At 43.2% G+C, this 14,388-nt stretch overlaps 1 protein-coding gene across 1 annotated transcript in view; it reads right to left on the reverse strand.

Annotated features, from left to right (window-relative positions):
- LOC126355492 (synaptic vesicular amine transporter-like) overlaps positions 1-14,388 on the reverse strand; it is a 103,808-nt gene that overhangs the window by 16,528 nt on the left and 72,892 nt on the right. The window contains exon 9 of the mRNA XM_050005809.1: positions 12,410-12,581. Within this exon, the coding sequence (XP_049861766.1) occupies positions 12,410-12,581 (172 nt within the window). The remainder of the gene's footprint in view (positions 1-12,409; positions 12,582-14,388) is intronic.

Here is a 14,388-nt window from a genome sequence, read left to right on the forward strand (position 1 = left end):
AGATACGATTTCAACACAAGTGGACACTCTGAAATTTGGTTCAGAAAAACACACTGAGGAAGTAAGTACACTATCCGAGAAAGTAGCCGCACTTTCGGATCAGTTCATTAACTTATCTGAAAAGGTAGATGATGATCTGAATGACACAGAAGAGTGCGAACAAATTAGGAAATTCAAACAAAATCAGAGTCAAATTAATACGCAACACCAAAGAGAAATCCGGGAAGTACAAGATCAGCTGACACAGGTAATACAACAATTACGTATTTCAGAGGACACTCGCGCTCCAACACGGGAAGAGGAACTTAGAAATACGGAAAAGGCACAAAATAATAACACAGAGCATTTCGAAAATTATGAAAGAAATTGGCAAGGTACACCGAATTTCGAGATGGAACCGCCGACACGACGTAACAATGACCGATATGCTACCCGCCGACACGATGATTTTGACTATAAGCTGTTCATTACTGCACGTAAATTCAAAACATTTAAGAATTCTGGCAACGACATTCATCCACAAGCGTGGCTCCATCAATTCTCTCATTGTTTTCCTCGCAACTGGTCATTAGAGCACAGATTAGAATTTATGTGTGGCTACTTGGAGAATGAACCAGCTGTAAGAATGCGATCGGTCATTCACGATTGTCATAGTGAAGGAGAATTTTATCATGCCTTCCTCTCAGCATATTGGTCTCAAGCTACACAAGACCGAGTAAAACATAGCATCATAATGATGAAACATTTCGAACAATCTGAGTTTTCCAGTCTTGTCAAATATTTTGAAAACATGTTACATAAGAATCAGTATCTTTCAAAGCCATACAGCCCCTCAGAACTCATCCGCATTTGCTTAATCAAATTACCTGAACATTTACGACAGATTATTTTAGCAGGACGATGTAAAGACGACATTGAAGCTTTTCAGGGACTGTTACAAGAACTGGAAATTGACACTGACAATCGCGGAACGCGAAAACAGGAACACAACAATTACAGGTCACACCTGTCACAATTCCGCGATGACGGAAATAATACACGACAAGGCTATTCGTACAACGTAAATCGTGACCAAAACGGACAACCGTTGGCAGAGTAGTAATTATTACAGGGAAAGATCACCTCTCCGCGGTAATGACTATCACAGAGACAATCAGAGAAACAGACAATATGGAAACCAAAATAATTATTATCAAGGGAGACGGAATAACTTAAGACGCAACGGTCCAGCGCGCAGTTACGATTCAGGGAGAAATTCTCCACCACGTGACCGACAAGAAAGAAACTATGGAATCTACCGACATGACGACACACGATATGATCGTAACGACAGACCTGAATTGCAGCAGAACTGGCGGGATTCAAACAGAGCAGGGCCCTCTCGACAAGATGAATTTGTAGAAGTTAGGTCTCCTAATCCCAATAACGACGCGCGCCAACAAAGAGACAGACAATGACTCGCACCGCAGGCAGCCGCGTGCGCCGGCTGGCTCAGAGAAAAATAACATAGACGCTAACCTTGTGAAAAATTCCAGTATTCTTTACCGACGTGTACCGCATGATATTTGCGTTCAAGTTAACTCTGAGCACTAGGAAGAGTAAAGAATTGTACTACATTTCACATGTAAAACCGTTTAGTGAAAGATAATCTGCTTTTTAACTTTGTCTTTGCCACAAAACTTCACTTTACATTTCTAGTATGCTTCGTCAGACTTAATAAATTGTTAACATGCAACAATGTTTTGAAGTTAACTATCCAGTCTAGAACCTAGGGAATATTTTTAAACAGAAATTACGAATGCACTGTTGCAGCGAACAGACGACACAGTGTTATTGTGTGTGTACATTCTTGCTTGCTAGTTGCACGATTACGTAACGACTATAAGGCTTACATACTTAGAGCATATACTGTTAATGAGGTTTTAATGCAACATTTTGGTTCAGTTTAAAAGACATTCTTTATTTGAAGTACTTTCTGTGAGATTAAAGATGTCTTAGCGTTTGGTTTCTTTGATAGCTACACGATTATATCACGACGCTACTAATGTGTGACACAATTTACATTGTGCTTTTGCGGTGTATCTGTTTTATATCTGCACAGTTTTTCTGAATTCTTCTGGAAAGGAAAACATGCTTTAGTAGTAACTTTGTGCCATAGCTACAATGAGACAACCTTTTCTGTAGCACAACAATACGTTACAGTACAGTGCTTACTTCATCACGGCAATAAGCGTAGTAACTATGATATCTATAGGCAAAGCATTTCACTTTTGTTTATCAAGAGGTAAGTACATTGACTTCTGCAGAACTTAGCTTTCGGAGGACGATAACTACGACACTTCCACAGAGATTATCTTACTACAAGACGCACAGTTTAGCGCTACAGTACACGTATTCGAGTGATTAATTTTGTACTTAAAACATTTATTTTTAAAGATATTTGAAATACAATGATACAAAGGTTTTCCGTCATACATTTCATTCCATTGCTGTTATCTGTAACACCTGAGGATATAATTACATTAATCCTCAGGGGGGTGCACGCTTACTTTGTGTACCATGTGTTTGGCAAGCACAAGGAGCCCTAGCTAATATGGTATTTGCTTATACAAAATTACACATCGGTACCATATTTCTCTAACACATAAATTACACAGCTATCTGATCATTTAACTGAGAGAAACAAACATTTATTATACTACATCAGTGACAGATGTTTACGTAATTACACAGTTGGATTACTTCACACTTACGAAATTGTATTTTGTCTGTACTTTGTGAATTGTTCATATTTTTTTTCAGAACCATTGTTATACTATGAGAGCTTTGAATGATGTATTTGGTATGGGATCATGATTTTTAAAGTATGTTTGAGGCAGATGACACTTTTGACATGAGCAGAGATTTTTTTTTATGTTTTGTAATTAGTGGAGGAAGCTACGAAGATTTTGATAATTTGACTGATGTGTTATGATGTTATTATTACGATGACTATGTGTATTATGCTGTTGCGGTATGTTGATGATCAATAACCTGATGCTATATGAGTTATTTGATTATGCTACGTATCTGTTATGATGAAATATTGAAGAAGTGTCGACGAATAAGGTAAGGAATAATGAGTTGTGGTTAGGGACTCTGGTTTGTGAAAAAGGTGGTTGGAAACCAAGTATCGTACTTTAAGAGTTATGAAATGTATGTAAATGCGTGAATGTATTACAATGCCGACGAAAATTTTTTGGACACTGCTATATCAATAGGATTTTGTTTCTACAGATGTGTAACGCAAATTCTTGACCTGTGAATTTTTTTATATGAGTCTGCCACTGTAGTGGAAACTGGTGTTGTCAATATTTCGGTAAGAAACTTAAGTGACCACCTGCACGTAATGCGTCGTAGGAGCCCAGCTGGGCGACAGCCACCAGGAAACAAGCCATTAGTGTGTGCCTTTCAGAGGCACAAGAAAAAAAAGGGAGGCCATTATCCTCGCTATTGACATTCCTTTGTAGAAAGCATCGCAAAAACGACACGCTCATTACTTGGAAAAGATACTTATTTACTTCTGCACACCTGATAATGACAAGTGTCTTTCTACGAGAGTTGAGAGAATTTGTACTAACTTATGAAATGTCACATGACTATTGAATGATATTTTTATGCTTTGTCTTTCATAGTTGCTTATTTCATTTGATATCTGGTTTCCAGTTGTGTTGCAGCATTGGTTTTATAAAATAAAATTAAATGCATTTGCTAATGTGAACACTTTCTGTCAACAGATCTATTAAATAATTATTTTATGATCCACATTCTTCGAAAAAGGAGCTCTTGGAATGGAAAGAGCAATAAGAAGCGACTAATAACAGTAACTGTATATATAATTTTCTTTTCAAGTACTTGGTAATTTGTTGTAGCATTAGTTTTTGTGGTGCACCACTTGGACATAATTGCATAGACATTAAGATGTGAATAGACATTGTCCTTATCTGATTTGTTGTCTTAAGTGTAACATTTTTTCTGCTTGAGCTTTGTCATGTTTAGGTATAAGTTATAACATTTGCTGCTGCTGTTTGCCATGAATGTCACTTTGTATTACTAGGTTAAGCCAATTTTATTACAGATTTTTTTTTCTTCTTTGCTGCGCATTGCCTTATATTAGTTGTAATATTGCTGCCTTTTTTTGCCAATTTCCATTTTTTTATCATTGCTTTTTGTGTAAATTGTTTTGTGCTGCTGCATTGCCTCATCCCTTAGTTAAGCATCTGAGATCAGTAGATTTAAGTTAGCTTAAGAGAATGAGCTGCGATGGATTTGAAGAAATGCACTGAGAGGTTATATGAGAAAAGTACAGAAAGCAGGTATAGATAGGACTTTTTGGAAATTATGAAGAACAAAGGGAGATCTCCGAGAAGTAAAGAAAGTTTTGTTTGCAAAATACTGCAGTAAAACAAACCCTGCCCTTTCCTTGTGTTATCCCACTATGTGTTTGTGTACCCTTGTGTATTTATGTTCTTCCTGTCTTTATATGTTCATCTGATAAGACTTATGTTGTAGAATTTTCTAATATTCAGCTACATTCACTATGATGAGGAATACTGTTATCCTCAAATATAATTTGCATTAATAATATGTCGTTTTCTTTGTAAATATGTTTAGAAATTATTTATTCTGTTCTGTTTTAATGCTCATATGTGAAGTTGATGTTTCAAAAGTTATTCTGATCTTTTTTATGTATGTACTTATGTCGTAATTTTGTAACACTGATGTATTTGCTATTTCGATTCTTTTGTAAAGCCTGTACTACTGCTAATGTTATCTGTATTGTTATGTTCTTTAATGATGTATTTTGTACCTTTGTTATTGTATTCTTATGTTATAAAATTGTAATTGACACCAGTTCATCAAATTAAGTAACTTGTAAATTACATTTCACTGCTCACGTTTATGTTGGTCATAGTATATGGACAATATGTGAGAAGTAGGGACTGATAGTGTTTGCACGTGTGTTAATAATTCAGTAAGGGACTGAATAACAGCATTGCTGGTTGTAAGGACAATTAGAAAAAAAAAACTTTGTACGTGCACAAGTGGTGGTTTATGGACTTGCTGTATTCTCCGCAAGACTCTTCGATGGTGATTGTGCACCTGCACAGTCGCAACAGTTGGCTGCTAGCCATTTCTACAAGGACTACAGTGGGCCTGCACCTCCGGTGACCCACCAATACCATAATCTCTATAAGGACTACAGTGGGTCTACACCTTTGATGACCCACCAATACCATTATTTCTACAAGGACTGCAGTGGGTCTGCACCTCTAGTGACCCACCAATAGTAATCTCTACCAGGACTACAGTGGGTCTGCTCTGTAATGACCTACCTACCGATAGTCTTTAATGTCGACTGACTCTGCTGTGGCCCATTACCTGTCTGCATGTCAAGACTCAGCACTGCCTTTCGTTGGAAGGACAACACTACTTCTTCAAGACTGCTTAGAAATCCACTACTTCCAAGTGCAATTTCTTTTATTGCTCAGACTTTGAAAAAAAAAACACTGCATTTTTACTGTGATGAATGATCAGGACTGTCTATATGGACTGTGAGAAAATTTTAGCTTTTGACCAACATAGTATCAATAAGTGTGTGCATTTGATTTCTTTGCTATTGTAATCATAATTATGAAAAAAAATTTCAAATCTGTATTGGCCACTGCCCAAAACAATTTGTTATTTTTTTTTGTGGGGAGCATGGGGGCTATGTAAGTAGGCTGTTTACGTTTTCTTATTGGTAACGCCACGTAGCGCTCTGTATGAAAAATCACTGGCTGTGCTGTGCGCAGTCTGTGGCTAGTTTGCATTGTTGTCTGCCATTGTAGTGTTGGACAGCGGCAGCTGGATGCTAACAGCGCGTAGCGTTGCGCAGTTGGAGGCGAGCCGCCAGCAGTGGTGGATGTGAGGAGAGAAATGGCAGAGTTCTGTAATTTGTAAGACTGGATGTCATGAACTACCATATATATTTTGACTATTAAGGTAAATACACTGTTTGTTCTGTATTAAAATCTTTCATTTGCTAACTATGCCTGTCAGTAGTTAGTGCCTTCAGTAGTTTGAATATTTTATTTAGCTGGCAGTAGTGGTGCTCGCTGTATTACAGTAGCTTGAGTAACGAAGATTTTTGTGAGGTAAGTGATTTGTGAAACGTATAGGTTAATGTTAGTCAGGGCCATTCTTTCGTAGGGATTTTTGAAAGTCAGATTGCGTTGCGCTAAAGATATTGTGTGTCAGTTTAAGCACAGTCGTGTATAGTTTTTCATAGGGGACGTTTCACCCGTTACTATTAAGCGATTGGGGATTTGGATGAAATCGCACTATCTGTTGAAGAGGCTCTTAAGGACATAGCTGGTCCTCTTGCTTCAATGAGAATCCCAAAGACCACAGTACATGTCAGGCTTATAGTATTAGCACTATAACTGTAAACACGATTAGAATGCAGGTAAAACTTCACTTGCTCTGAGGGTGTTGGTGTCAGAAATCGATTTTGCCGTCATGAAAGAAGTTCGTCTCGACAACTTTCCGGTTTTTTTGTGGATACATTGTTTATGCTACACTGTGTGCTGAAGGGAGTAGTGGGATGGCACACACCTACAGGAAGGGATTGTAGTTGAAGATCTGTTTTATCTGCCATTGGTCAGAGGTCTCACAGCGATCTTACATGGTCCCTCTGATTCGGAAAAGCGACAGGAATGGTGGCGGTGTTATTCGGAAGAGGTCCACCATTGCTTTTAGGCCGCTATGCTGTTTTACACTTGGTGGAGACTTCGATTGTGTGACATCCCAGAAGGATCAATTTCCTCATTATAATGGCTCTGAGCACAATGGGACGTAACATCTTAGGTCATCAGTCCCCTAGAACTTAGAACTACTTTAACCTAACTAACCTAAGGGCAACACAAACATCCATGCCCGAGGCAGGATTCGAACCTGTGACCGTAGCAGTCCCGCGGTTCCGGACTGAAGTGCCTAGAACCTCACGGCGACCACGGCCGGCTCCTCATTATACCCCATGCCAGAAACTACAACTGCTGATGTAGGATTTAAATCATCATGATACGGGGGACTGTGTGTATGGTGATCGAAGCGGGTATAAATATGTTACAAACCATTCTTACGGCTGCTAAGTTATGACCTAACGCCTTCTCTGACAACATTGCCTACATATGGACTGTCTCTCTCTGATGGAAAAGAGTGTGGCTGGTCTAGGCATGTGGAAGTTGAGTGTTGCACATCTCCTGGATATGGAGTACAGGCAGTTAACAATAGAGGCGACGTGGATCATCTGTGAAGCACGCCTTCAGACGTTCCATTCAATGCTTACAGTGATGGCTAGAATGTGCTAAGCCTGCTTTGTACCGCATAATGATACAATATGATCGCGACAAGAGGTACGGGCACGGAAATACGTTTTAATTTTGTTTCACTTTGCTCTGGGAGCTCCATCGCCAAGCACCATCTCTTGATCGGCAAGCTGAAGTTCAGAGAGTAATGGCTAAGATTATTTCACTTACATGTCACTGACTAGATGGAGCAGCGATGTACGCGAGATGTCAATGCATCACTTTGTCAGAGAGAAGCAATGGTGTTAGAGAGTATTGGTGTGTGCCCTTGACGTGCCAGATGGTCGTCGACTGGTGTCGCAGAAAGGTACTGCAAGCGCCTTTGTGGGCCACTATCAACATTTCTACGCAGAAGTAGAACCAGGATGTTGCAGCAACCTATGAAAGCCGCCAGTCTTTGCTTTATGTTCTTGACAGGGATGCTGTGGGGTTCTTAGGGCTGCAGTTACAGCTGATGGCTTTGACGATGGTCTTTGCAAGGGAGTGGTAAACAAGTTCCCAGGCCCAGATGGTTTCCTGCTGCAGTTTTATTGCGACTTCCGCGACATTTTGGCTTCTTTTTGTATTGCTGCATGTCAAGAACTAATGCCCCCTCACTTTCCACTCCTCCCTACCTTTGTGGAAGGAGTGATTAGTCTGGTCCCCAAGACATCTGGGGGTTGGGGAGTTGAGAATTACCAGCTGTTGATGATACTTAATTGAGACTTCAAAATTTTCACCTGCCTGTCTCAGGCATGTCCTGCCTCAAGTCACATCTTTGAATTAAACACGTAGACAGTGCTGAGCAGCTATCGTGATGTTATTAGCCTACCAGCGACTTGTCGCTTTTGAGGCGCCTTTGTTTTGATGGACGTTACCACACCACTGAAAGGGAAACATGACTACCTTGTGTAAGTGATGAAATGGATGGCCTTCCACCATGACATTATACGTTGCATCATGCAAATCCTCTAAGATGCCTCATTGTGGGTGTTTAGCAGTGGACATGCAGCAGGCCCCTTTATTATTTATTATTTGCAATCAGTCTGGCAGGGATGTCCATTGTCGATGATCCTATATTCCATTGCCCCTGGGCCACTATTATAATCATGCAGAACTGGTTAAATGGAATCACGATGAGGGGAAACACTTCTATCTGTTGGGCCTATGCAGATTATCTTCTCTTTTGGCTCAGTCGAGCGATGAGGCGTGTGTGGTGCTGGAGTGAATTACTGGAATTGAAAGTTCTGCAGGCAATCGCACTGAATTTTCCGATGTCTGCTGCTTTCAACATTGTCAGGGGTGTTCTAGAAGGATGTGTGGTTCAGTTGCAGTCTATGGATGCCCTCAAGTGTTTGAAAATTACCTTCTCATTCGACCCAGTGGAAGCTAACTATCAACCCCTCCTTCAAGTGATGCACACGAATGTCTGTAGGAATCTGTTGCGAGCCTTGGATATGGTAGAACGGGTTGATTTGAAAACTCTCATCTGGCGTCTAGGATACCACATTTGGCCCACATCTTACCAAAGCCGAAAGTGATGGACAAAGCATTTGGCTATTTCGTGAGCATGGGTCTTATCCATAAAGTTCGTTATGCTACACTTATTCTTCTACCTCTGGAAGGAGGCCTTGGTATTACCAACATATCTACATCTACATCTACATCCATACTCCGCAAGCCACCTGATGGTGTGTGGCGGAGGGTACCCTGCGTACCTCTATCGGTTCTCCCTTCTATTCCAGTCTCATATTGTTCGTGGAAAGAAGGCTTGTCGGTATGCTTCTGTGTGGGCTCTAATCTCTCTGATTTTATCCTCATCGTCTCTTCGCGAGATATACGTAGGAGGGAGCAATATACTGCTTGACTCTTCGGTGAAGGTATGTTCTCGAAACTTTAACAAAAGCCCGTACCGAGCTACTGAGCGTCTCTCCTGCAGAGCCTTCCACTGGAGTTTATCTATCATCTCCGTAACGCTTTCGCAATTACTAAATGATCCTGTAACGAAGCGCGCTGCTCTCCGTTGGATCTTCTCTATCTCTTCTATCAACCCTACCTGGTGCGGATCCCACACTGCTGAGCAGTATTCAAGTATTGGGCGAACAAGCGTACTGTAACCTACTTCCTTTGTTGTCGGATTGCATTTCCTTAGGATTCTTCCAATGAATCTCAGTCTGGCATCTGCTTTACCGACGATCAATTTTATAAGATAATTCCATTTTAAATCACTCCTAAAGCGTACTCCCAGATAATTTATGGAATTAACTGCTTCCAGTTGCTGACCTGCCATTTTGTAGCTAAGTGATAAGGGATCTATCTTTCTATGTATTCGCAGCACATTACACTTCTCTACATTGAGATTCAATTGCCATTCCGTGCACCATGCGTCAATTCACTGCAAATCCTCCTGCATTTCAGTACAATTTTCCATTGTTACATCCTCTCGATACACCAAAGCACCATCTGCAAAAAGCCTCAGTGAACTTCCGATGTCATCCACAAGGGAATTTATGTATATTGTAAATAGCAACGGTCCTATGACACTCCCATGCGGCACACCTGAAATCACTCTTACTTCGGATGACTTCCCTCCATTGAGAATGACAAGCTGCATTCTGTTATCTAGGAACTCTTCAATCCAACTATGTACATTAAACGACTGTGGGGAACTGTATCGAACGCCTTGCAGAAGTCTAGAAACAGGGCATCTACCTGTGACCCCGTATCTATGGTCCTCTGAGTCTCATGGGCGAATAGCGCGAGCTGGGTTTCACACGACCGTCTTTTTCTAAACCCATGCTGATTCCTACAGAGTAGAGTTCTAGTCTCCAGAAAAGTCATTATACTCGAACATAATCCGTGTTCCAAAATTCTACAACTGATCGACGTTAGAGATATAGGTCTATAATTCTGGACATCTGTTCGACGTCCCTTCTTGAAAACTGGGATGACCTGTGCCCTTTTCCAATCCTTTGGAAAGCTACGCTCTTCTAGAGACCTACGGTACACAGCTGCAAGAACGGGGGCAAGTTCCTTCGCGTACTCTGTGTAAAATCGAACTGGTATCCCATCAGGACCAGCGGCCCTTCCTCTTTTGAGCGATTTTAATTGTTTCTCTATCCCTCTGTCGTCTATTTCGATATCTACCATTTTGTCATCTGTACGACAACCGAGAGAAGGAACTACAGTGCAGTCTTCCTCTGTGAAACAGTTTTGGAAAAAGATATTTAGTATTTCGGCCTTTAGTCTGTCATCCTCTGTTTCAGTACCATTTTGGTCGCAGGGTGTCTGGACATTTTGTTTTGATCCACCTATTGTTTTAACATAAGACCAAAATTTCTTAGGATTTTCTGCCAAGTCAATACATTGAACTTTGCTTTCGAATTCATTGAACCTCTCTCGCATAGCCCTCCTCACACTACATTTCGCTTCGCGTAATTTTTGTTTGTCTGCAAGGCTCTGACTATGTTTATGTTTGCTGTGAAGTTCCCCTTGCTTCAGCAGCAGTTTTCTAACTCGGTTGTTGTACCACGGTGTCTCTTTTCCATCTCTTACGATCTTGCTTGGCACATACTCATCTAACGCATATTGTACGATGGTTTTGAACTTTGTCCACTGATCCTCAACACTATCTGTACTTGAGACAAAACATTTGTGTTGAGCCGTCAGGTACTCTGTAATCTGCTTTCTGTCACTTTTGCTAAACAGAAAAATCTTCCTAACTCTTTTAATATTTCTATTTACGGCTGAAGCCATCGATGCAGTAACCGCTTTGTGACCGCTGATTCCCTGTTCTGCGTTAACTGTTTCAAATAGTTCGGGTCTGTTTGTCAGCAGAAGGTCTAATATGTTATCGCCACGAGTCGGTTGTCTGTTTAACTGCTCAAGGTAGTTTTCAGATAAAGCACTTTAAAAAACCTCACTGGATTCTTTGTCCCTGCCAACCGTTGTGAACGTTTGAGTTTCCCAGTCTATATCCGGGAAATTAAAATCTCCACCGAGAACTATGACATGGTGGGGAAATCTACTCCAAAAATTTTCCAAATTATCCTTCAGGTGCTCAGCCACAACAGCTGCTGAGCCAGGGGGCCTATAGAGAGATCCAATGACTATGTCTGAGCCTGCTTTAACCGTGACCTTCACTCAAAGTATTTCACATTTCGGATCTCCGTCAATTTCTTTCGATACTGTTGCACTTCTTATCGCTATCTGCTGTGGTAGAGCAGCTGCCCTCTATGTATGCACGATGCTTATGTTGTGGTCCCACTATCTGAGTGATTTGTCAGGACCCACGATTGATCAACTTGCTCCTCTCTCCTGAGTACCGCCCATTACAATATCGCATATGTCTCCTTCCCTCTCGCAGTTAAAGCATTTTTTCATTGAATGCAGTTATGTCCATGCAACTTGCCTCGTACCAGGACTCCAACTGCATGTGTCACTTATCGCCTAATGATGAGGGGTCATAATCCAGAACATGGTGGAGAGCTGATATCTTGAGACCAACTGGCACGTTGTGTGGCATTCTGTGCACCATAGCATTCTCACCACGGAGGCTTGTGCGAACTGGTCTCTGGTTGTCAGTCAGAAACATGTGATACAATTCCATCTACACGCCATTAATGTGGCAGAATCTCCGCTTCGCGCACAGTGTCACGCATTTGACGCAAATGAACGTCCATCGGTGGGTGGTCCTTCTGTAGAGGTGTGTCTTGAGAAGGAAAATACTTGCTTTTCTGCTTCGTGTTGCTCTACAGACTGTTGCGCCACAGTTGCTTCTGCTGGCGGATGAGACTTTTTCCCACACCTCAAGGTAAACTCAATGAATTTGTTCAGTAATTCTTTCAAAGGACAGATGTGTTGTGTCGAGAAGAACTTTCCGTGTGCGTTATTGAACAAGAAGAATTTCAGCATTTGTTCTCTCGCCTTCTCCTTTACGCCTTCTGCCTTACCCTTTTCTGTTCCTCGTTTTCCCCGGCCATTACAAAACTGCGCTGCTACAGGAACGTGGCCCAGGCACTGCCTCCTGGGCCGGTGCTCACCTAGAGCGTAGGCGAGGCTGACGGCGGACTGCTGCAGCGCGTAGACGGAGCCGAAGCGGTCGCCGGCGAGGCTCGCCAGCAGCGGCACCAGCGCGGCGTCGACGGCGCCGATGCCCAGCCCCAGAGCCAGGTGCGGCGCCAGCAGCTGCAGCAGGCTGCGCGCGCTCCCCACCTGCGGGTGCCACGCACACACAGTCCGCACCAGCTGGCTCTACGGCGCGCGGCTTCGCAGTCGCGCTGCGCGGTCGGCCAAGTGGCTAAGGGCAAATTGAGACGCTTATAGCACGTGTGACGTGACATGACTAGACATGGCACTACCGCGCGACACACACGTTTCGCACGTGGCGTGCTGGTCCTGTGCATATTGAGACACGCACACATTCTTTGCACGTGCCAGTTGGCGACGCTCTGCGCTCACAGAATCGAAGCGCGCCCACCCTGTAATCTTTCTCAAACGATTTTACACAAACTATTCAGTACAAATATTTGATTGTTGCTTACTTGTAGCGTTATATGTCAGCTTCGTGGTGAAGTGCCCATCACCTCGCTAATGGTCATACTTATTCGCGAACAGCTGAGCGTGTTGATGGCCGCGGTCAGCCGTCTTCAGGCTGCCTCGGAGTGTAGCGGCAGTGGGGAGTCTGGTGCGTCGCAAGGTACACCCCAGGTGTTACATGCTTCACCCACTGTCCCTGCTGTCGAGACATTTTCGCGGGTACCGGGCTCGGTTGGGCCACCCTCTCCCCAAGGGGAGTGGCGGGTTCAGCGGCGTTCGCAGCGCACGAGGTTGAGGGTCAATGTGGAGGCTGGCAGTGTGGCATCGCCCGCTCTGCCTGTGAGTGGACATGTGGCCGCTCCTTCAGCAAGGTCCGAGCAGGCACACGGGGGGAGGGGTTTATTAGTTATTGGGAGCTCCAACGTTAGGCGGGTGATGGAGCCCCTTAGGGAAATACCGGAAAGGTCGGGGAAGAAGGCCAGTGTTCACTCTGTCTGCTTGCCGGGGGGTCTCATCCGAGATGTGGAGGAGGCCCTACCGGCGGCGATAGAGAGCACTGGGTGCACCCGACTGCAAATTGTTGCTCATGTCGGCACCAATGACTCCTGCCGTCTGGGTTCAGAGGTCATCCTCAGTTCGTACAGGTGGTTGGCGGAGTTGGTGAAGGCGGAAAGCCTCGCTCGCGGGGTGGAATCAGAGCTAACTATTTGTAGTATCGTTCCCAGAACCGATCGCGGTCCTCTGGTTTGGAGCCGAGTGGAAGGCTTAAACCAGAGGCTCAGACGATTCTGCGGAGAGCTGTGGTGCAAATTTCTCGACCTCCGCTATCGGGTGGAGAAATGTAGGGTCCCCCTGAATAGGTCAGGCGTGCACTACACGCCGGAAGCGGCTACGAGGGTAGCGGAGTACGTGTGGAGTGCACATGGGGTTTTTTTAGGTTAGAGAATTCCCTCCCTAGGCCCGACAAGACGCCTCCTGAGACGCGGCAAGGCAGGAGTAGGCAAAATGCAACAAGGAATAACAATATTAATGTGCTAATAGTAACCTGCAGGAGCGTCTATAGAAAGGTCCCAGAACTGCTCTCATTAATAAACGGTCACAACGCCCATATAGTACTAGGAACAGAAAGTTGGCTGAAACCAGACGTAAACAGTAATGAAATCCTAAACTCAGATTGGAATGTATACCGCAGAGATAGGCTGGACAGTGAAGGGGGAGGCGTGTTTATAGCGATAAGAAGTGCAATAGTATCGAAGGAAATTGACGGAGATTCGAATTGTGAAATGATTTGGGTGAAGGTCACGGTTAAAGCAGGCTCAGACATGGTAATTGGATGTCTCTATAGGCCCCCGGGCTCAGCAGCTGTTGTGGCTCAGCACCTGAAGAATAATTTGGAAAATATTTCTAGTAGATTTCCCCACCATGTTATAGTTCTGAGTGGAGATTTTAATTTGCCGGATATAGACTGGGAGACTCAAACGTT

Source organism: Schistocerca gregaria, chromosome 3, assembly GCF_023897955.1.
Source record: "Schistocerca gregaria isolate iqSchGreg1 chromosome 3, iqSchGreg1.2, whole genome shotgun sequence".
Classification (NCBI taxonomy): domain Eukaryota; kingdom Metazoa; phylum Arthropoda; class Insecta; order Orthoptera; family Acrididae; genus Schistocerca; species Schistocerca gregaria.